The 25,816-nt window shown below is 36.6% G+C and overlaps 1 protein-coding gene across 3 annotated transcripts in view; it reads right to left on the reverse strand.

Annotated features, from left to right (window-relative positions):
* Nucleotides 1-25,816, reverse strand: part of LOC144970530 (glycine receptor subunit alphaZ1-like) — a 163,369-nt gene that overhangs the window by 84,733 nt on the left and 52,820 nt on the right. For 2 of the 3 annotated variants that reach the window (XM_078910268.1, XM_078910267.1), the window contains exon 3: nt 20,653-20,694. The exons of the other annotated variant lie outside the window; for it this stretch is intronic. In XM_078910268.1, coding sequence (XP_078766394.1) covers nt 20,653-20,694 — 42 coding nt within the window. The remainder of the gene's footprint in view (nt 1-20,652; nt 20,695-25,816) is intronic. 3 annotated transcript variants of the gene reach the window in all.

The raw sequence follows: 25,816 nt of genomic DNA on the forward strand, positions 1-25,816 counted from the left end.
AAAATGACAATGACACTGAATATGCCGAAAGCTCTCGAGTCGTCTATGACTGAAAAGGATATAATAAAATTTTTAAAAATCCCTTTATTCATCCCCATGAGGAAATTGTCTTTAGGGCCTATTCCAAGGGAAGACTGGAATAATCCAGGCGTCAGCCGCAGAGCAGCGGGTTGTTTTGGGTTATGTTTTTTATTCTTTTTTTGGGGGCGGTTCTGTTTTGGATGGGAGGCGGTGTGTTATACTGTTGTAGTTGTTTTTGGTGGTGGTGGTGTTGTTGCTGTTGTTGTCGTTGTTGTTGTTGGGTGGGTATGTCGCGCATATGTCTGTGTATAGTTTTTTTTTTTTTTTGGCCTCTGTTTTTGAATTTTAATGTGGGCTTTTGAGGAGACTGTTGTATTCTAGTTTGTTTTGTTTTTTTTTTTTTTTGTTTATTTTGTTAAATTCTTTTTGAAAAATTATTTTTGTTCGTGTTTTCAGTTCTCCAGAATTCTAAATTGTTTATCTAAGAGAAGACATTTCAGTTTGGTTTGTGTGTGTGTGTGTGTGTGTGTGTGTGCGTGTGTGTGTGTGCGTGTGTGTGTGTCTTTTCTTCTTTTTTTTTTTTTTTGGTCTTTTTTTGGGGGTGGAGGAGGGGGTGATATTTTGTTTGTTTGTCGGTTTTGTTCTGTTTTGTTTTGTTTTTTTTTTAATTGGCGTTTTGTGTTGTTGTTTTTATGTTTTTTTGTTTTGTTTTACTGGGGGGGGGGGGGGTTGGTTTAAAAAATAAGAAAATCGGCCTTTTTTTTCTTAAAGTTCATTTCACCTGTGAATCCCAACCAAAACACCCCTTGCAATTATTTCTAAATAAAATTAATGATACTTTCAAATGCCACATTTTATTATTATTCCATGCCAAATATCGGTGAACCAGAACACGATAAATCCACTGAGCATTTTCTTAAGAGATTTTTCCACGAGCAATGATAACATTCTTTTCACACAAAGATAAAAAACAAAGTAATAGACGATAATAGATATAACAGATTCAAAATAGAACAAAATACCAATCACAAGTTTCGGGCTCAAAACCCTTCAGCCAACAACAAAAAACAATGCTTTTTGTTGTTGTTGTTGGCTTGAGAAGGGTTTTTGTTTTTTGTTGTTGGCCGAAGAAGTATTTTGAGTCCGAAACGTTCCGTGTTTGGTATTTTTTCTTATTTGAAGCTGTTACATTCATTTTTGTTTATCATCTTTTTTCATAAACAGCTTCTTGTAGCTTAGTATTTTCACTGACGAAAATCCTAGATTCTCCTGAGAATGGATCCGAGAACCATTCTAAGGATAGCCCTCAGGTGGACCCCCCCCCCCCCCCCCCCAGCTGGAGACCTGAAGGAAGAGCATCGACAGAGAAATGAAAGCTAGAGGTTGGTCTTGGGGAAAGATTATAAAAATGGAGAAAGATCGCGAAGTCCCAGGTTTGAAAGTTTTTGCTAAGACGAGGGTAATTTAAATCAATGGATATTTGAGGGACGAGTTTTCTGGCCAAATATTTTTTTTTCCAGTGCACGACAGAGTTCGGAAATTAATTGGTTAAATAAGTCAAAGGTTTCCTTGTTGTGCATTTGAGCCAATTTAATGTTTTGACTGGCAGCGTAGCGTTCTCTCTAACAGATGACTGTGTGTGTACAACTGTAACATTCCTATAGCCTCTGCTCTCTTGGCGCATGCTTCATAAATATTTACCAGAAAACTACATGGCTGGGATAATTTTTTTTTTTCACTGAGGATATCGAGTTTGGCAGCAGTGTGTCCAGTATTTAATTGCTGACATTTGCTGAAACGGGTGATTCTATTTTTACAAGAAGAAAATATCTTCATGGCGGCAATTTGTCTAGTGGTGTGGCACTCGCCTTTTGATCGGAAGGTCCAGGGTTCGAATCTCGCTCTGACCCCTTTGCTTTGAGTAAGTAAAATATTAGTCTTTCAGAGTCTTTAGGCCCATGGGGCCGGAGTTAATTCCGATTTCTACATCGTAAAACGGACAATAGCAGTTTCTTGCTACGCTTAGGATAAGACACTATTCCATCACAGAGTACTTTCCGCCAGATCTAACACAAACAGCTACCACACCATTGCTATGTGGACGGGGGAAGGGCTCAGACAGAACATATCGATAAGGCCCGGGGTTTGATCTCGGTCTATTTGCGTGTTAAGCGTGTTAATCTCATTCGTCCTTTGCGTTCTATTCATCGTTTTTTTTTTTTTTTTTGTTGATATAGGGAAAAACCCAAAAAGTCGACAGTATTTGTTTTCGTGTAACAAATTGAAGCTTACAATTCAACACTTATCGGGGTTTTTTATGGAGTGTACGGCAAATTAGTACAATTTACAAGGAGCAAAAATACTACACAATGAAATCATTGATATAATATAGCCTAGTGCCGATGCTGCTGAATCTATCGTATCGATTGGAATGTTCTATGCAAATTTTATAAATGAAACAGAAGATCACCACAATGCTCCAAAATTTATGTTCATTGGTAATATATTCTAATCCTTTTTTTTTTTTGTTTCTATCTTGTTAATGGTCCAAAATTTATGTTCATTGGTAATATATTCTAATCCTTTTTTTTTTTGTTTCTATCTTGTTAATGCTCCAAAATTTATGTTCATTGGCAATATATTCTAATCCTTTTTTTTTTTTTGTTTCTGTCTTGTTAATGCTCCAAAATTTATGTTCATTGGTAATATATTCTAATCCTTTTTTTTGTTTCTATCTTGTTAATGCTCCAAAATTTATGTTCATTGGTAATATATTCTAATCCTTTTTTTTTGTTTCTATCTTGTTAATGCTCCAAAATTTATGTTCATTGGTAATATATTCTAATCCTTTTTTTTTGTTTCTATCTTGTTAATGCTCCAAAATTTATGTTCATGGTAATATATTCTAATCCTTTTTTTTGTTTCTATCTTGTTAATTTTGTTGTTTTGTTCTTTTCTGAATATAGTTTGATTATTTCTGTCATTGTACCCAATCAGCTTTTTGTCAACTCATATAATTCAATAGGGGTTGAATGCGTTTTTCAGTACAATTTGAATTAAACCTAATACCACGTAATGATGGATGCTTTCATCAATAGAAAAGGCCTGAGGCCCCAATTATGAGGAATCTAACGCATAAATTTGGAATGATCTAGATCCATGCACATAATATTTCGAGATAAAAAAATCAAAACAAAAAAACTCAATAACCCATCACCATGCTGAAAAATGTATGTTCCTTCCCATTCATAATGTTTTAAAATATCATTTACATTTTTTTTCTATTTTCTATTTTCATTTTAAATTATTTTCAGTCGTTTCTCTAATTCCACCCAATCTGTTCTTGTTAACTCACGAAATCCTACAGGGGTTGCAGCGGTAATTCAGAACAAATTTAAACTGAACAAAGAACAACATAATAGGCTGGTTATGTGATGCATAGCACTGGGCCAGTGATTTGGATCCTCGCGTATTAATTTGGAGATCATTACAAACATTACACAAAATCGTCACGGAGTGCATTTTAATTGGGGTAGATAGATATAGGAGCAGATTATTTTGCTTTGCTCTTTTTATTTCAGTTCCTAATCATTCGTGAAGCTTGCCTAGTTAGGGGTAATGAGATGGCTACCCGGGGCATGAAAAAGTATTATTTCTTTATAATATAATATAGTTTTGTAGAGGGTTGATGGGATTCGTCAAATCATTAAAGTGTCCAAATCATACGCTAATGGACCGTTAATCAACCAACCATTATGTTGTAATAGTAATACTATCCAGTAATCCCAGTAACTCAAATGGGTCGAAAATCTACCCAACTCATACGAATACACAATCTACAGATCAAACACGTCGGAGATTTTGTTTCCACAAGCCGAAAAAAACCTCGGAGGTTCTGAACTTGGGAGTCGAGGCAGGTATAAAGTAGTCCTTCAGAGGCATTAGGCTCACGGAGCCGGAGTTTATCCCGGTTTCTATAGGTTGAAACGAACAATAGCAATTTTTGGTTGTACCCTTTGTATAATATTAATTTGGGAATGACGGTGTCTGGTGTCTGGTGTCTACTGAAAGGGCATTCCACACAGAGGGAGCAGAATGTGCGAAAGCATGTCGTAAAAAATTCGGCTCAGATCCAAACGGTCAATGGTACGGAGAAGTAGATGAGCGGAGAGAGTGATACGGATTGTAGATAAAAAGAAGAGATGACAAGTAGTCGGGAGCAGTGCCATGGATGGACTTGAAATAGTAACAGGCAATTTTGTAAGCAATCCGCTTCTCCATGGGAAGCCAATGCAAGGACTGCCAGACTGGAGTGAGGATCGAAATGTCTGAACGCTCCATCATACCAGTATCTGATTTGAAAAAAGCCCTCTCAGTGATGGAGATTTGTGATAAAATTTTAATGATGGACGTGGTGATCATAGTGGTGGTGGTGATTTTGGTAGCTCTTGTTGTTGCGGCTGCTGTGGTGGTAGTGGTGGTGGTGGTGGTGGTGGCGGTGGCGGCCGCGATGTTGGTGGTGCTGATGGCGATGGTGGTGGTGGTGTTTTTGCGATCGTAATGAACATGATGACATAAAAAATGAAGAATTCGTGGAGATTATTTGTCTGGTAGAGAGGAGAAGGGGTTGGTGATAATAACTACAAATCAATGAAGAATAAAGGAAGAAAGAAGAAGGGGAAAGAGTAGAAAATATTCGAGGAGATGTGGGCTGGCAAGGAATTGAAAAGGAGAAAGGGATTCTAGAATTTTGAAGTGCGGGAGAAGACGTGGGGCGGGGGGGGGGGGTAGTGGTACTCTATTTAATGTGATAAATCTTAACATTGTTCTCCTGCTGTTTAGTTTAGATGAGGCCCTTTAGGAAAAATAGACATGAAAGGATGAGATCTCCAGTGTTACAAGCTGGATTATTTAACCCCTCATCATAAATCAGCAACGCGTAATGATATCAAGTTTACAATAATGATTTGTGACACCAAGCGATAAATTTCACTAAAATTAGATTTTTATAAAAAGAAGCACGTGTCATTGAAGTATTTTTGTAATTATCTTTTATTAAGAAATGAAATCAGAATCGGAGTAGAATAAAAGCTTTCTTACACTCTTGCGTTTTGGAATACGAACTTTGTTCACAACGTTCACTCGGATTCCGAAAAGCAAGAATGTAAGGATCCTATATTATGGAAGTTGTTAATTATTCCACTGAAATGTCGTTGTGCCTTTTGAACGCCCACTGGATACCATCTTAAAGACGCAATTATGGTTTCTGGGACATGTGTGGAGAAGAGACGGAATAGAAAAGTTGCACATTTCGGATGACGGAAGGAAAGAGAGCTAGAGGACGGCTGACATATTTAAGCAACCGAAGAATGGCCAAACGTGATTTTAAAAACATGCAGACTTTATGGGCACCGCAGAGGATCGTGATACATGGAGACAACAGCTGACGACAACGTGCTCAAGAGTACAAGCCATGATGGCTGATGAAGGCAAATGATTTTGTAATGTGCTTTGTTGATCGAAAAACACTACCTATAATAATACTTGGCATTTGTGTAGAGATTATCCATGAATAGACCATACTCTAAGCACTTCAGTTAAAGTAAGGTAATCTAGATATCACTTTCAGTCACAAAAATACTTATACACACACAACGGCACACGTACAGAAAATAACATCCATTTATTGCTTACAGGAAAAAATCGTCAATCAATTATAGCTATGTGAAAAATATGATTTTGTAAAATAATATTGCTTTAATTTTGACTATTTTTAAAGCTTCTATGCGTGGTGCTCCAGAAGAGGGCAAAAAGTTGAAAACAACCTTGCACTATAGAATGTGTCGATGGAAAGAAAGAAAATAGCATAGGTTGCATCGGTGTCCTTTTGATATTATATAAAATGACAAACACTTGTTTTCACTCTTTTATTAACAAATAAATTTCAAAGCTGTTATCAATCATTTAACGAATCATTAGCTATTTTCGTGTTGTTGCAATGAAAAACATCTGTCGTGCGCTGAAAAAAAAAACATTTTTATAAAAAACAAATTTGGCCAGAATACTCGACCTTCAATTATGGATTATTTTTCATTCAGAGTAAGGCATACCTTACAGAGTAAGGAGCAGCTTAGCTCAGCTGTACAGTCTTTGCTTCGTACCCGAAAGGTACCGAGTTCGATTGTCCGCTATGAAGCTCATAACATTGCCACCCGGAAGTATAACGGGCCAACACATAAAACTGTGTATATCCATGAACGTTTATAGTTCACCGGGTGGCAATGTTATGAGCTTCTTAGCCAAGCGCATACGATCTATAGAGAGAGATAAAAATGTGTTGGACACATGTCAGCGAGTGGTGTTATATTTACCGTTTATGCATATTTTATGCCTGTTTGCATATAGACAAATGCCATTCATTGTCATCGAGATCATAATACAGATGTGTGAATCACGTTGTGTTTATATACAAATCCACTCTTCACTGACACATCACATTAACTCTCCATTTGGGGCACAAGATCTCTTAAACGGTTATGTCGAGTTAAATGGTAGCCATGGTAAAAATATAGGCTGACACTGACCAAAAAATGACGTCAAAATACCAGTCTTTTGCCACATTAGAAAACAAACCGTGAGTTGTATTCAATCGTTCAACCAATGGAATAACTTGTTTCCTTGAGCTCTACTAACGACAACTCACTAGACGCTACACAAACCTAAAAAATGACGTCAAACTGTCAGTACTAGAGGGTTCTAGTGTAAGGCTATAGATAGTATGCGCTTGGCTAAGAAACTCAAAACATTGCCATCCGGAAGTATAAGGGACCAACACATAAAACGGTGTGTATCCAAGAACTTTTATAGTCTGGATAATAAAGTTCGGTGAGTATTACTCATAAACGCGGATGGCAAAAAAAAAACAAGAACAAAGGGTGCCGTCATCTTCATTCTATCTATATGTTAACGATGGCCATGTTTGAATAAAGCAGAGAAGTTGTGACGTCACACATTTTACTCCCTCGGTTCCAAACTTATTGGAAGTGTTATGTAACCAGTCCATCGGGGAACAAATAATGAATAAGTTACTTATTGAATCGTAAGGTGGCAGCAGCGTCTATTGGTGCTCACACTACTATGTTATGGCGACCGACCCAATCTGCAAATTCCGTACCGCACTTGTGCACCGTCGCAAACCCGCCCGGAAGCTTCGTCACAACGCACCGTTCAACTAGACGCTCAGCGGTTTCGGGCTCGTTACCACAACGGGTAAATGTTGGACAGGTAGAAATTATTTTAATAACAGGATGGTAATAAGCAGATTCTAAGGATTACGGGACGTAAAAGAGCGAGGGTGAATGATCTTTATTCACGACCAGCATATTATATATAGACTAGAAAATTAAATGTCATCACTTTGAAACCAGAATATCAATTTATAAAAGGTATAAATCCAGTCCTCCAGAAGAGTGGTTTTACACTTCCAATGAGATTGGAATCAGTTTTTAGACATCACACTTTTGTTCTCTATTTGCTCCAGTGTTATAAGGAACTACGGACTTTTGGTGTTTTGCAATGCAAGGAAATGTATTTATTCTCCACCCCATAAGGAATGGGGGGGGGGGGGTAGGTCCCGGTAGCTCAATTGGTAGACCACTCGCTTCACACGCAAAAGACCGGAATCGATCCCGGGAGCAGTCGAGATTTCTTCTGACCGCCCTCCCCTGTCCACCTAGCAGTGAAGTGAATGGGTAACTGAGTCTGTTAGAATTTGGCGGAAAGTATTTTGCGATAGACTAGCGTCCTAGGCTTCATCATCATCATCATCATCATCATCATCATCATCATCATCATCATCATCATCATCATCATCATCATCAAGTGCCAGGCCTGTTGTAGACATCGGTGATCATGTCCCTCCAACCATATCTGTCCTCAGATCTTCTCAATAGGCTTCATGTCTCGTTCTAAATGTTACGCGTTTGTGTATGTCAGGGGCCCCTTGTAAAGTACTATAGTGGCTATTGCTCTATATAAACACTCAAGTTAAAGCTCCAGTTACAATACCGCTTTGAGACGATGTGTCACATTTTGACCAGAAATCTGTTATTTCAAACATCGATCGATAAAAGTAATCCCCATTTGTCCTAAAATTCTCAAATCTGACATTTAAACAAAAACTTCCAGACAGAAATGGTCAGGGGAGGAGGAAATATGAGAAAAAGGGGGAGGTGGAGAAGGAAGAGGAGGAGTAGGACGAGGTGGATGAGAATGGCGAGGAAGGGGAAGAAGAGGTAAGCGATGAAGAGAAAAGGAGTTGGAGGAGAGGATGAAGGTAAAGGAGGAGGAAGTGGAAGAGGAGGAGTAGGAGGAGGTTGATGAGAATGACGAGGAAGGAGATGAAGAGAAAAGGAGGTAGAGGAGAGGATGAAGGTAAAGGAAGAGGAAGTGGAGGTGGATAATGAGGAGAGGGAGGGAGGAGAGGGAGGGAGGAAAGGGTGAATAAAGTTAGTGGAGGAGGAGGAGGAGAAGGAGGAACGGGACGAGGAGGAGGAAGAAGAAGAGGAGGAGGAGGACGAGGAGGAGGAAGACCAGTAGAAGGTCGAGGAGGAGGAGGAGAAGGACAACATTGCTGAACTCGGAAAATAATGACATATTTTGGCCTTAAAACTCGCCTTTCAAATAATGTTCTAACGACCAATGGTCGTAGAGCTGGTCTTCAAGCCAATAATTACAATACTTTATAACTAGCTAAAATGTGTATGGACTGATGAAATAATATTACTGTTTAACATATCTGCCTTACTCTGAAAAAAAAGAAAAAAAACAATTAAAAACATTTGGCCAATAGTAAGTAATTATTGTTGTGCTGACGAAGGGTTTGTACCCGAAACGGCCATTGTCTGTATTGTTCCCATCCGAAGCCTTTTCCAATATCACATTTTTGTTAGTGTTTTCACGCTTAAGGCACTGCTCTCTATTTTTATTGGCTGGGTTAGGCGTCTCTAGCTTCTAATTTAGACAGTTTTCTAGCTAACGATAACCATGGCCATACATTTTATAATGGGAGCGATCTATATTCATGTTTTCGTCCAACCTAGTCATCGATCACATGATTTGTTGTTGCTGTACAACGAAGGACATTTCTCAATGCTGCTTTGTTCATGAAAGTTGTAAATATACCCATGAGACATGCTGAGCAAAATGACCAATTGTAACTGTGAAAAATTTTCACTATATGGGTTATTTTGAGCACAGTTTGAAATGTGACCAATGACCTCGAGCACATGGAAATGTAATATAAATCATGCCCATTCAATTTAATATTTGATCAGGACAATGCGGTAGAATTCTATCTGAATTGGTTATTTGTTCACGTGGATGAATCATCAATTGATTACTCTCATGCAAAATACTTGTATTAAATATGAAAAAGTACCCCTTCATTAGGTTCATGGAGCTGGAGTTCTTCCCGGTATATATAGCTTGAAATGGACGATATCAATTGCCTGCTACCATTTGGATCAGATAAAAATCCGGTATATATCTCGGTCCCTGTGTGAAGTGACTGCTCTGCCGACTGAGTTATTGGACGCCCAAATATGAAAAATGAAGTAAAATAATTCGACGTAAAATTCAGCTGCAATCTAAAAGATAAAAAAGCAAGGAAATAGCTAACTGCATAATACATTTAGAAGATGACCTTTGGGTTATCGATGAATGAATTACAAAGTTACCCTACGTTGATATAAACACATTTTAAAACTTTTGACCAGAAAACTCATCCTTCACATATCGATCGGTTAAAATGACCCTCATCTTGTCAAATACTTTTCAACCTGGAACTCAAATGAGTCTTCAAGGAAGTTCCAGGTCTGATCGTTTTTTAACAAGACGAGGGTTATTTTAATTGATCGATATTTGAAGGTTGAATTTTCTGGCTCAAATTCTTTAAAATGTGATTTTGATAGAGTTTTGCACAAATCTGATTCAGTCTGATAAGATGAAAACAGATCAGTGTCCCAGGATTGAGCTTAACCAATCATTTAACTTTGTATCCAGTGGAGATAAACTGATTCAGACATTCGAATAATCAGTTGAACGGATCATAAATTATTGTCGAGAGAATTTTTAAATGGTATAAATGAGTTATATTGTATTGACCGACATATAAAATCTCTCTCGCTCTCTCGCTCTCTCTCTCTCTCTCTCTCTCTCTCTCTCTCTCTCTCTCTCTCTCCCTTTCTTTCTCTCTCCCTCTCTCTCCCTTTCTCTCTCTCTCTCTTTCTTTCTCTCTCTGGCTCTCTCTCTCTTTCTCTCTTCTTTTCTTTATTCCTCTCTCTTTCTCCCGCTCTCTCTCTCTCTCTCTCACACACACACACACACTCTCTCTCTCTCTCTCTCCTCCTTTCCTAAATAATGTTGATTAAGATAAACGACACAAGCGAATAGTTGAGACATTATGAGAACAATTTTCAATGCATCGATGAATCTTCCTATTGTCTGGTTTGTATACAAATTCAATCAATCCGGAATCAACGCCATTTTATATTTCGATGTTAGAACGTCTGGATCTCTTATCTTTCGTATTGGGAGTGATTTAAGTCCAGAGACAATGGTTTTGAATTAGGAGTGAGGGGGTGGGGGGGGGGGGGTTAACAGAATAAGTTAACCGATTTTGGTTCACTCAATCAAAACGGATAAAATATTGAACAATATTGTGACGGTTCATAGTTTAAGTTTTGTCTTTTCGTGTTGTTGTTATTGGTGGTAATATTGTAGTAAAAGTAGTAGTAGTAGTAGTAGTAGTAGTAGTAGTAGTAGTAGTAGTAGTAGTAGAAGTAGTAGTAGTAGTAGTAGTAGTAGTAGTAGTAGTAGTAGTAGTAGTGATTGTAGTAGTAGTAGTAGTAGTAGTAGTAGTAGTAGTAGTAGTAGTAGTAATAGTAGTAGTAGCATTAGTAGTAGTAGTAGTATAGTAGTAGTAGTAGTAGTTAGTAGTAGTAGTAGTAGTAGTAGTAGTAGTAGTAGTAGTATAGTAGTAGTAGTAGTATAGTAGTAGTAGTAGTAGAGTATAGTAGTAGTAGTATAGTAGTAGTAGTAGTAGTAGTAGTAGTAGTAGTAGTAGTAGTAGTAGTAGTAGTAGTAGTAGTAGTAGTAGTAGTAGTAGTAGTAGTAGTAGTAGTAGTAGTAGTAGTAGTAGTAGTAGTAGTAGTAGTAGTATATAGTAGATAGTAGTATAGTAGTAGTAGTAGTAGTAGTAGTAGTAGTAGTAGTATTAGTTGTTGTTGTTGTTGTTGTTGTTGTTGTTTCTGTTGTTGTTGTTGTTTTTCTTGTTTTGTAATAATTGTGATTTTTATTTTCTTCATGTTGTAAACGTCTCGATTTCCGCTTTGAATCAGATGGGGAGTGGCCTACGTGCACATATTTTGCAAGTCTGATAACAGAATGCAATTAATGGACCTATTTTAACATTACAGGGAATGAGATTAGCGGAAGAGTAGCGTCCCTTGATTGGACGTCACTTTACAGAGAGAACGTCAAAATGGTTTTGCGCATGCGTCTCTCTCGTCCTCGCTTTCGGTGAAGTGTCTCATGCCGCACAAACAACATTACGTTCTCTCTCTAATAACTTTTCCGCTCGTGACTTACAATCAAGGGACGCTACTCTTCCGCTAATCTCATTCCCTATTGTAATTGAGTATATTTTGCGTTGGTTTGAGAGATTTCCATAACAACAAGGTGACCATTACAATTTGGGTTATCAGACCTGCAAATAAGTGAACGTCGGGAGAGGCGTATCTGGGTTTCATGAAATTAATATACAATTTTGGATAATAGGATATGCTATCTGGAAAACATATGCGTATCGTATATCATGTACGTCCTCGAATATCCCTCGATTTACTCATTCCTCCATCTACCAATCCATCGACTAATCCGTCAATGCATCAATACACACATCCGCCTATCCACCAATTCAAACGCCAACCTATTCATTTATTGATGGATGTTTGACTTACTTGACTTATGCCTCTTAGCTCCTGGCGAAGCATAGGGCCTCAACAGCACTCTTCCATCGTTTTCTGTCCCTGGCACAGACCTTTGCCTCACTCCAGGTAAGATTTGAGACGCACACATCTTTGTGAATATTGATGGATGTTTACAACAAATTATTTGTCCATTCACTCTTCTACCAAGTCAAAGTTCATCCATCTATTCATCAATTCAAACGCCAATCCATTAATTTATTGATGGATGTTTACAAACAACAAATTATTTATCCATTCATCCTTTTATCAAGTTCGAGTTCATCCATCAATTCATCAATTCATCGAAAAGTACCGAGTTCATTCACCCGCCTCTGTGCTGTGTGGGCTTGAGCAAATCAACTCGCGCTAGTTCAATTTGCGGCACTGCACTGCGGCTGACGCCCGGGTTATTCAAGTCTTCCCTTGGAATAGATCAAAGAGTCACATTCCCCAATGGGATGAATAAAGGGTATAAAGGAAATTTAATTCAAACGACAACCCATTCATGTATTGATGGCTGTTTACAACCAATCATTTTTCCATTCATCCTTATATTCAGTCCTGGTTATCCTTATCTCATTCATTAAGTCTATCAAATCATTTATTCATATGTTCTTACTTCCATCCATTCCCTCAATTAGCTAACCGTCTATCCATCTTTGTATTCATTCCGATCATTATCCACCCATCTGTTCTTCCGTCCATCCCTCAATATAGATTGTATGCGCTTGGCTAAGAAGCTCACAGCATTGCCATTCGGAAATATAACATGACCAACACACAAAACTCTATGTAACCATGAACTTTTTATAGTCTGGTTCATACAGTTTAGTGAGAGGTACTCATAAACGTGGATGGCAAAAAAGAATAACAAAGACCTAAGTGACGTCATCTTCGTTCTAACTATACATATCGAGCCCATCATGATCCATCCATTTACCCGTCTGTCCCATCATTCATCATTCATCATTCATCATTCATCCGTCAATTCATTGATCAATCTCGTTCCGATTATCGCTTAAAATTTACCCCCATAAAGACCATTCAATCGCATTGTGTTCCGATCAAAAGTCCGTGGATTCATTACACAATCCTTAATATCCACGTGTTTAATCATTACTCTATCAATTCATCCAATATCCATCCAGACATCCATCAATCTGTCAATCGATCCATCCATCCATTCATTCACCCATTTCATTGTCTACCTAATTATTGATATCTCCATACATCGATCAATCCAGCTATTCAACATCACATCCAATTTACATACTTCCGTTCATCCATTCTTTCATCAAGTGTGTATGAAAGGTGCCAGACAAAGCAAGAAAGAAAAATACAAGGAATAAGCCATCCCAAAAAATCAGTCGACTTGGGGGTCGACTGATTTTTTGGAATGTTTTTTTTTCCGTGTATTTTTCTTTCTTGCTTTGTCTGGTGCCTTTCATACACACTTGTTCAGATCTTTCTCTTATACCGGTGCCTGCTACTCAATTTCTTAATACATTCTTTTATCCAGCCTCACATCCACATACACATTTATCACTTCATCTACTCATTCATTTATCCATCCATCTCCACTCCAATTCTCCACTCATCTACCCCTCCAAACATTCATCCATCGGTTGCATATTTACTCTTTTTGATATCTATAAATGTATCCATTCACCTCCCCATCTATCAATGCACCCGTCTATCCAAACAACTAACCATTTATCTACCGAACTATTAACCCATCCATCCAACCACCAATTTACCAGCCATTCTACCTAAACAACGATGCATTTATCTACTAACCAATGCATGCTCCCAACCATCAAAACAAAAACAAATAATCCATTCATTCATCAAGACAACTATCTGTTTATTTACTCACCCATTTAACTCACTCAGCCCTAGAGATTTTTGCTACTTTTCAAAATTGGAAAAAAATGTATTAAAAATGAGCATGTACATATCTATATAGTTTTATTCAACTACCATTAACATGCAAAACTAAAACATTAGCTTTGATACTACGCCTATAATTTGTCTCAGAAAAATGTAATAAATAGGCATGGGGTAAAAGTAACCAGGGTATACCACGGACATAGTCGGTTTTAGGGTTGAGTGAGTTAACCACACACTTAACCACAAATCCCCTTATTTGTTCCTCGCCCCATCCCTCCATCTACCTACACATCCATTCATACATCCATCGATAAAGGCGTCCTATTCGTTACACTTTCATTATTGATCGTCATATACATAATTAACCAACCAAACTACACATCACATTATGTCCAATAACGTTAACCATAGATCTCATAAGAAATAATACGATGACTTCAAAATGTTTTTGTTATATGAGGAATGAGAATTTTTCCGTACTCTGGAAAAATCCAGATTTAAAAATTTGGCCAGAAAACTCGTCCTTCAGATATCGATTGATTAAAATTACCCTCATCTTCGTACAAACTCTCAAACCTGGGACTTGTGGAAGACTTCGCGATGTCCCAGGCTTGAGAGTTTATTGCCAAGATGAGGGTCATTTAAATCGATCGATATTTGAAGGACGAGTTTTCTGGCCAAATTTTTAAATATTGGGTTTTCCAGAGTACGTCAGAGTTGGTTTTCTAATTATTTTACTATACTAATGGAATGACACGCAAAGATTTGATTCCAATCACTCTAGTATAGTTATGCAAATGAGGCCCGTAGACTTGTAGATTTCCCTCCTCGCCGTGCCAAAGTGTACAAATTGGCCTTTATTGATTGTGCAATATCGGCGTGTTACGTAATTTAGCTCCAGACACTGTGCGCTTGTCTTTTGAAGACTAAGATGAATTCATCCGATAGTCAATAGGAGTTGGTTGTCATGAGAGAGTTTTCCACTTGAACCCTAAACGATTGGACTCTTTTGTCTGTTTTGTCTGGCACTTTTTTCCGTTTGTCTCCCCCCCCCCTTCCACTCTCTTTCTCTCTCTCTCTCTCTCTCTCTCTCTCTCTCTCTCTCTCTATCTATCTATCTATCTATCTATCTATCTATCTATCTATCTATCTCTATCATCTATCCATTTATCGATAACAATAATGGCGTTATGTAACATGATCATGATGATGATGATTGTGGTGGTGCTGCTGCTGCTGTGCTGCTGGTGGTGGTGATTATGGTGATGGTTATGATGGTGGTGGTGGTGGTGGTGCTGCTGCTGCCGCTACTGGTTGTGTTGGTGGCGGTGGTGATGGTGGTAATCGTTATGATGATGGTGGTGATGATTATGATGATGGTAGTGGTGGTGGTGATGGTTATGATGATGGTGGTGATGGTGGTAATGGCTATGATGATGGTGGTGGTGGTGGTGATGGTTGTGATGATGGTGGTGATGATTATGATGGTGGTGGTGGTGGTGGTGATGGTTATGATGATGGTGGTGATGATTATGATGATGGTGGTGATGGTGGTGATGGTTATGATGATGATGGTGGTGGTGGTGGTGGTGATGGTTATGATGATGGTGGTGATGATTATGATGTTGGTAGTGATGATGGTGATGGTGGTGGTGGTGCTGCTGCTGCTGCTGCTGGTGGTAATGGTGGTGGTGGTGGCGCTGGTGATGGTGGTGGTGCTGGTGGTGGTGATGGTGGAGATGGTTTTGATGGTGGAGATGGTGTTGATGGTAGTGATGGCTATGATGGTGGTGGTGGTGGTGGTGCTGGTGGTGGTGCTGGTGGTAATGATGGTGGTGGTTGTTCCTAACCAATGCCTCTCTATTTTCACTATTTCGTTAGTATTTTCATATGTTATAATGCACTCTGTGATTTTTATTTTTTTTTTTTGTCATCGATTAATTTTTATCTTCTCATTCATAAAATGATCTATCTAACCATGAACGAGATATTGCTATATCAGTTAGAGACAAAAACGTTTTAAAACAGCACGCTTAATTCGACATTCCAAATTTTCAAACCCTGATTAATAATTGACAAATAAACTAGGCCTCGACTATCAGACGCCATTGGTATTTGAGATAATACACAATAATGTGAGCTCCTGAAAGCCTAAACCTATCTAGTCACAATCGTTTCTAATCCTGTTCTATAAAAAACATAAGCCGATTACACAATACAGATTATCTATCCCTGTATGATGGGAAGTACTAAGTATAGTTCGTTCCAAGTTCTACCGTGTGAGCGGAATATTGCAAATTCCTCCAAAGTTACGAAATGTGGTGCCGTGATTTTTCGCATGCGGGTTCTAGGATTTTAAGTGACATTACGAATTTTGAATACCGATAGTGATAGACCAGTTTTCTCACAATGCCGAATTCCTGTGATTTTCTCGTCGCTCACTAGCTAAAAGCCTTTTGATTGATTTCAAATATCATTATCATTGATCAAATGACCTTTACGTGCGGATCGTCCAGAATTCAAACCCCTATGTTGAGGTGCTTAGTTGAGTCCTCTTTATTCATAATCTATCACCGTACTCAGGTGTAAAATGAGTACATGGACATTAACAACGTTGTCTCCGTCGAAGAAAAAGATGTAGGTATCATTGCCCAAAGGGCATCATGTCTTGATCTAACAATGCAACTTTAACTTCAATTACATTTATTTTGTTAGGCAGAGTGGATTATCTTTCTTAATCAGTAAAATTCTTACATTTAGTAACTCTAATTGATGCATTGCGTTTAGCCAAAAAGCTCACAACACCTTCCATACCGGATAGACGTACCAACTTCAAATCAATGTGTAACCTTACACGTTTATAGTCTCATTGATATAATTTATAGATAACTTCTCATAAAAAAGGCTGGCTAAAAACAATAACAACGAGCTGAGTGACGTCAATTTTGTTCTATCTATACTTTTGCCTTTATTGTCCCTTACTCCACCTGGTCCATCACGACACAACACCAAATCGATATAGTGAGTCACATATTGACTCACAAAAAAATGGAGCTTTTATATAGTGCAAAATCCACTAAACGTGCCCAAAGCGCTTTACAAAGGGACGCTGACCAACAGCAACACGTAACAAGTAGAACGAGACATGACGCCTGTTAGGCGATATTACAATTTGTTTCTAACAGAGACAACGCGGTTAACGACCAGGTACTCATTTTACACCTGTAATGTCGTGGCCGAGTTTATGTGTCATTTAATAATCAGGGTTATAAAATGTGGAATGTCGAATTAACTCTCTCTTTCCACCTACATCAAAATCATCACATTTGGTACAACACAATATACATTTTTTCTTATTCAGATTTATTTTGCATATTACCAACTTTGAAGAATCATCTTTGTTTAATTAATAAGAACATAAAGTTGTTTTGTAGAGAGATTGTTTGAGTTTTTAAAAATCCATTTTTCTGCTGGGTAAGCCTGTCATTGTGGGGAAAATACTGAAAATGATTGGTAAGGAAAGAGTTAAGCTTACTGTTTTAAAACGTTTTTATCTCTAACTGGATTCAATAGTCTGATGTCACGTCCGCCCAGCAACGATCAGCTTGGTTCTAAACAAGGAAAATCGATACTTTTTATTCTTCATGCTGGCTAGAACTTTTTCATATGTCATGTGATAAGAATGTATAAAAGTGAAAACATGATCAGATTTATAATATTTTTCTCCTCTGGATACACTGACTTTTATGCTCAGCGGAGAAGTATTTCATAAGGGAGTCCGCCATTTTCCGATAGTGTAGAACCAGTTACTAAGTTACTATGCGTCATTACGAGGGAAGTGACGTCACGCCTGTTGAAGCCTATTGATATAGCAACACCTCGTTCAAGATTAGATCATTTTATGAATGAGAGGATAAAATGTAATCGATGACAGCAAAAATTAACGGAGTATATTATAAACATGAAAATACTAACGAAAGAGTGAAAATGGAGAAGCTTCGGAAAAAAAAAGATGTATTATATTCCTACAGCGTCTTTTTATAGTTTATTTAGCTACAACACCAGACCGCCCAACTGTTTTCAGTTCCTAGCCCGTAAGGGGTTAAAAAATAAGAACCTAAAATCAAATAAATAAATAAACACTTCTACCAGACTTCTCCCCAATCTACCAATTATCATTTTCATCAATTAGAAGAAAAAAAGTTGAGCTCTCATACAGTGCAATATCCACTAAACGTGCTCAAAGCGTTTTACAAAGGGTCCCTGACCAAGAGCAACACGTAACTTATAGAACGAGACATGACGCTTGTTAGGCGATAATATAATTTTTTTTCATACAGATACAACGCTGTTAACGGCCAGGTACTCATTTTACACCTGAATACGGTGAGAGAATGTGAATAAAGAGTATTTTCCAAGGACTAAACTATGCGCCGAGCGAAGCTCGAATCCAGGACATTTCGATCTGAAAGCGAGTGTCATACCAAAAGACCAGACAGCCACACAGGATAACAATAATCACGGAATAACAATAATATTTAATATAGGCAACTAAGTAGGTTAATCAATCCCAAAATATTTTGAAATCCTGTTATAGAGAAAGAAAATACACAGTCGAAATGTATAATAAATACCAGCGAATACCTGCGCAAAGTTCAAAAAGAAAGAAGGAAAGAAAAGAAAGTCAAATCCCACCTTAGACTACAATACAGATCAAGTAGTCCGTTTCCCCATGAAGAGATTGAAGTATAACTAAATATTATGATATCAAATATTATTATGTAGATGGGATATTTAGATAAACAGAAACGGAAAAGTCAAATGTAAACAGTGACGTCAGTCAGCTTCAAATATTAAAGGGAAACTCTTTGGTTACATCATAACGAGCTGGTTTGTTTGTAACAGTTTGTGTAACACCACTTATCACACACTGATTTGTTTACAATAATTATTCCAATGAACAAACAGTAAACACCGCTATTGTGTTAATCAAAATTAGTTACACAAAATACAAACAGTATTATTTTCGTACGTTTACAATACTCAGGAATAAATAAATTAAAGCATCAAATTGTTAGTTTTATAATAAAAAGCCAGTTACACAAGAAACACGCTATTTGTTAGGGAACGATTAGTGCAAGAAATAATAAAACATACACTGCATTATGTGTTTACAATCATAAATTAATGAATCGTTCAAAACAAATGGATCGATAGTTTACACACATAACACAACACATTGATACAATCACAACAACACACTGGCTAGAATCTGATATCATGTCAAGACTATAATTATAATACCGTATCTAATTTATTGTGTCCGATGTGTTTTAATTTACAGGTCTGATAACCCAAACAATTATGGGCCCGTTGTTGAAATGGACATTACTCACGAACCAACGCAAAATATTGTGCATTACATTCGGTTACTAGACCTGCTTATATGTATATGTTGATTTTGTCACAATCATATTCCCTGAATTTTAATTGATTTTTCTTTTTACTGGAGTTTCATTATCATCAATTCTAAACTATAATAATAGTGATGGTTATAGTGATCATGTTAAGCATTCTTACATACCTGTTTATGACAACACATCAACACTACATAATATTAACACAACACCTACTACTTATAATCAAAACATCAAATTACACACAGAAACTGAATTTATAACCAACTAAAAAAGGGCTAGAGGCAGCAGAATGATAAATGTTTTATAATGAAAAAAGTAGAAGAGATGAAATCAACACTTGTTATGACAGATTTACAAACAATAATTACTAATCATAATATAAATCAATGTTTAAAGTTAATGGATGGGGTAGGTGCAACGTGTACAAATATGCAGGTCTGTCATCCCACTTATGAGCCTGGTTTAACAATGCTGTAATGGACAATATTTTGCGTCATTTTTTTTTTAGATGTCCATTTCACCAATGAGTCCGTAAGGAACTGGGTTATCAGACCTGCAAATAAATGCACGTCGGGCAGATGAATTCGAAACATTCCTATCTAATAGTTCATTAATTGTTTCGTCTTTACAGATATTTGTCAAATGCAAGTTACTGTGAGGATGATCAATGACCTGATAACTTACAAATACCGCCGGGTTCAAATTTTGCTCGATAAAACGACATCCTCAAGCGAGGTTCATAAAACAAGTAAATTCAATGAAAACACGTCAGAAAGAGAATGTTTAAGATATGTAGTAATAGTAATACAAATTAAGTGCTTTCAACTCGCAAAGAGAGAGGGGTAAGGGAGAGACCCTTGCACAAGAAGTTACAGATTAATATACAATACAAGAAATTTCTCTGCCTTTATTTAGATGCGAAGTCAAATTCATTTAGATTTGTAGATAATCCTAAAGTGCGAAGTCAAATTCATTTAGATTTGTAGATAATCCTAAATTGTGAAGTCAAATTCATTTAGATTTGTAGATGATCCTGGAGTGCGAAGTCAAATTCATTTAGAATTGTAGATAATCTTAAAGTGCAAAGTCAAATTCATTTAGGTTTGTTGATAATCCTAAAGTGCGAAGTCAAATTCATTTAGATTTGTAGATGAAATAAAAATGTATAATAATTATTCCTAAGGAAACCATACACAAACTACAGAGACACAATAGAAACAATAGGGAAAAAAATTGGTAGGTAGATAGATAAATAAACGGGTGTACACAGGGAAGAGTCTTGAGAAACAAACCTAGGTCCTCCCCGTTGTTGGGCATTCCCATGCACTACATCTCTGAAGGGAGGGAAGATACATAACATGTTATAAGATGTCATACAAGCAAGCAAAAAAATAAGACAATGATATAATCTTATAAACCATCCATCCCAGATTTATTATAAAGTAATAACTGAGCATGTAAGCATTCGTACAGAAAAAATCACTGCAAGATGGGTGATATAGAGTGTTCCAAATATATATAAATATATGTATATATAATATATATATATATATATATATATATATATATATATATATATACATCTGTACAAAATGATTGGTAAACTGTCTGTATCCGCGACGAAACTGAGAGCGAATAAGTAAAAGTAGTCATTCAGACTAGACTATCGCAAAGTACTTTCCGCCAGATCTAACAGACCCAGCGACCCGATCATAGTTGGGTGACATGGTTTTTGGGGGTCAGAAAAAATCTCGACTTCACTCTGGCTCGATCTTGGTCACCTTCTGTGTGAAATGAGTGCCCTACCAACTGAGCTATCGGTACCCCTTGCATAACAAAAAAAAAAAAGGATCCAAAAATCATTGATCCCAAATATTTGAAAAAATAATAGTTGGTTTGTTAGAATCGCTATGACCTACACCCCTTAGATAAAATAAGATAAGATATACATTTTTGATCCTGAATGGAAATTATCATAATGTCTAGATGTCTACATAATGGCGGGAGAAAGGTCTTTAAAAGTTGCACTTGTTTGTTTTTTTCTTTCTTTATCTTATGAATTAATTTTTAGATCAGTGTGCTCATTGTTTTATTAATAGACATTCGCTCAAGCAACTTTAATTATTCTTGGAACACCTTATAAAACTTGTTGTATATATTATGGGATGTTTATAAGCAAGCAACAGAATAGGCAAACATAAAATAGTGTCTATAAATTATGCCGGATGTTTAGTACCGAAGGGAAAAAAATAGACACACCCTTCCCCATTTTTTGGTGACGTAATAAGTAATGTGAATCATTCTATTTTATTTCTTCTTTTTTTCACGGCAGGGAAGAAAAATGCAAGATTAAAGTGAACACTATCCCTGTTGGTTAATAGTAACCTCAATTTATTACGGAGACGAAGAAGAATAAGGACTTTGGGTTGAAAATAAAGGGAATAATAAATCAAGACATAAAAATCGTTTTATAATCCTTTAGAGAATAACCGCAAAAATTAGGATATTATCATTGGTTGGCGGAATTCAACTTAAACATCTGGAAGAAAAACACTTTGGGGGGGGGGGGGGGGTTCTGTGAAGTCTCAGGTTTGATAGCTTTAGTCAAGATGAGTTATTGTAATCGATCTATATTTAAAATACGGGTTTTCTGCCAATTAAAAAAAAAGAAAGTATTTTTCAGGGTACCATTGTGCATTAATACGGATCGATTCTTCAATAAGGGAAATGTATGCGATTAATGAGTATCAATAGGAATATGATGATTTATTTCACTGTCACACTTTAGAACTTTCACGTCCACGAAGGGAGATTGCCAGAAATCTTCTTAATACGTCTCTGTAATAAATAAAGGCTGCCATTTATTTTTAGATTGACCTACTTTTAAAAATAGCTGCCAAAAATTATTATAGAGAACTTATTTTTTATTTCCCATGTTACCATTTCATAGTGATAGTCAACATCCTGCTATATTGGAATTTGACCTAGATAGCAAAGCAGTTTAATCAATGTATTAATTCTTAAAAAGTCAATGCAATATAGGATATAGCAAAGTTTAAACCCTCTCCTGACCACCCATAGGAAAATCGTCACATTCGTTACGATGTAACCAACAATTTTCTTATACTGATTTCTTCTGTTATAGTTAAGCTATAAAAACGCAACACTTTGTTTCAGAGCTCATATAGAACAGAACATAGAATAATATAGTTCATACTTGTCACTATTTAAAAAATCTATCTTTGTGTTGGTTGAGTACGAAGTTTCGGGTATGATTCTGAAAATAGCTGGTTAGGAGAGACTTAAATAATCTAATACAATCACATTCATTTTGGTCTAGCTCTACTGTCGTATTTTATTTTGGTCAGTAAAAACAGTTTCCTCTCCAAATATCGATCGGTTAAAATGACCTGTCAAAAAGCTTCAAGCTTGAAACTTCATCATTCTGATATTTCGAGATAAAATAAGTTTCATTTTTAAAGAGACCTCTTGACATGCTTGAAGTAATGTGATTTAATCCATATTTGGAATAAGCGTTTTCTGATCAAAATAAATCAATTTTAAAATATTTTACCAGTCAGTGTGCAGCTATACAGCATCAATAGCAATGCTATTTATATTTATTTTACACCCAAAAAATTGTATGAATATGGCTTTGTTTCTGTAAGATATCTGAAGAAAATTCCATTTGTATATTTTAGCTGAAAATTAAAAGGTGCATATGTGAGGTCAGCTATGTGTTCGTGAAGTTTAAAAACATGCAATTTAACACAATTAGATTACTAAGTCGCATATAGAGGAGTGAGTAGTTCGAGTGAGTAACTTAGTAATTGTGGATGCATTTGAAATCAGTCTTAATTTCAATGCATTAAAACAGTTTGCTCGCCCTGTTGTATCATATTTTAAGTTGTCTGTGTGCATTGTGAAGTAAATTTGTTATGACATCATAATATCATAAGATCAACACATTTCTATTTATGTTTTTTAAATATTTGTTCGAGCAATGTAAACACTAAAGATTTTCTATTTTATGGACAATAAAGATTGATAACTACTATTATTACTACTATCAGTAAGTAGATTGATTGTGTCATTCATAACAAGTTGTGCAAATATTCTATCCACAGTACATGCGATTGCCATTAATTTACAACATATTGGTCTCATTGTTATCTTCCATTTAATTGGCTACAACTATTCCTCTAATCATTTAACACCATACCCATCATTTGATTCTGTCTATGGCCGATATAAAATAGTCTTAGAAGTTCTATTTTACTAAACGCCTTTTCAACATATTGGGTTAACATCTAATTTAAAATTGACATTGCTTTTGGGTTAACATCTAATTTAAAATTGACATTGCTATCTTCCATTTGCCTACAAATGTTCCCCTAATCACTTAATACGCTTCCCTCCATTTGATTCCATGTGTGTATGTATGACCTATATATAATCTTAGAAGTTCTTTTACTAAACGCCTTTTCAACACATTGGGTTAACATCTAATTTTAAGACTCATTCAAAATTGACATCATTATCTCTGAAGTTGTGACTGAGATGAGAAGATACAGGCTGCAGAAGATCAAGGGGAGGGCCACGTGGAACACGGAGAACAATTAAAGAAGCTGATATACAGAGAAGTGATAAGAGATGTAACGAGATAAAAAAAAAAGTTAGCTCAGGATAGAGAAGGATGAAAACTGTTTGTCTGTGGCCTATACCCTGACCCAGTGTGAAAAAAGCAATAATGATGATGATGATGATCTTCCATTTGCCCTACAAATGTTCCCATAGTGACTTAATATGCTTCCCGCCATTTGATTCTATGTGTGTATGATCTAGATATAGCCTTAGAAGTTCTTTTACTAAACGCCTTTTCAACACATTGGGTTAACATCTAATTTTAAGTCTCGTTCAAAAAGGGCTTTAGAGCATATCTCTGCCGTGCGCTGGAATAACCCATATTTTAAAATTTGGCCAGAAAACTCATCCTTCAAATATCGATCGATTTAAATGACCCTCATCTTGGCAAAAAAACTCTCAAACCTTGGACTTTGCAAAGTCTCTGGTTTGAGAGATTTTTGCCAAGATGAGGGTCAGTTAAATCGATCGATATGTGAAGAATGAGTTTTCTGGCCAAATTTTAAAATATGGGTTTTTTCCAGAGTACGTCAGATCTGTCCTTGGTCTCTTTTTAGCGCCCCTTGCAAATAGACAGTAGATCCCTGATTTTAGCATTCGCTCATGTCTTCGTTCTTGACATAGTCAATGTTTACGGGAAGATAGTTGACATTTTACAGGAGAAAAAGTGCACAATAAGAGGTTTGAAGTTCGAGAAACTCAGACTTTTTTAGTGTGATTTTGTTTTTGTTTTTATGTTTTTCTATCTAATTGCTATTTCATATCACAATCATATTCCAATCTTTTCAAATATTTACTTGTACCCGTGCCTGCTTCCCAATAGGGTTCAGCAGTCGTGACGTCACTTCCCTTGTAGTGAAGCAAAGCAACTGGTTCCAAACTATCGGAACAATGGCGGACGCCCTTATGAAATACTTCTCCAACGAGCATAAAAGTGTATCCAGAGGAAAAACGCATTATCAATATGATCATATTTTGGCTTTTATACATTCTGATCACATGACATGTGAAAAAGTTTTAGCCAGCATGAAGAACAAAAAATACCGATTATCTTTGTTTAGAACCAAGCTGCTGGTTGCTGGGCGGACGTGACATGAGACTATTGAATCCTATTACAGCATATTATTAAAGATCGAAATGATTCTAATTCAAATAGTCTGTTTGATATTTCACTTAAAACAAAAACAACTCATATGTGTATCACTCCATTCACCATTTCCCTTCGTCTTAGTGAATAAGGCATTGCATTTTAACCCGGATTACCCAGGTTCGGACCCAGCCTTAAGTATCTCTTTTTTACTTCAACAAGAAACTTACCAGTCTTTCGCACTGCACTTTGAGTCAAAGATTATTATGGTATATTTTTTCATGGGAATCTTTTCATCTTTTTCTTTGAAATACAAGTGGAAAACATAATGAATGGCCACGCCCTTTTTGAATTGTGACGCCTCATTAATTCTATAAGAGAGCTGGTATTTTTACTTTCAAATCCATCTTCCGGGAGTATGGCACCATAAGGATGAAGCAGTCAACAAAAATCTGACTTGGCGAATTATTTTGCTATTGTGGCCATTGATTCCACCATTTAACTGCAGTACACTGGAAAAACGCGTATTTAAAAATTTGGCCAGAAAACTCGTCCTTAAAATATCGATTGATTTAAATGACACTCTTCTTGGCAAAAACTCTTTATCCTGGGACTTCGCGTTGTCCTCAACTAAGTCCCAAGTTTGAAAGTTTATACCAAGATGAGGGTCATATAAATCGATTGATATTTGAAGGACGAGTTTTCTGGCCAAATCTTTAGATACG

The sequence above is a fragment of the Berghia stephanieae genome, chromosome 4, assembly GCF_034508935.2.
Source record: "Berghia stephanieae isolate SIO BIC M18660-M18661 chromosome 4, UCSD_Bste_1.3, whole genome shotgun sequence".
In the NCBI taxonomy this organism is placed as follows: domain Eukaryota; kingdom Metazoa; phylum Mollusca; class Gastropoda; order Nudibranchia; family Aeolidiidae; genus Berghia; species Berghia stephanieae.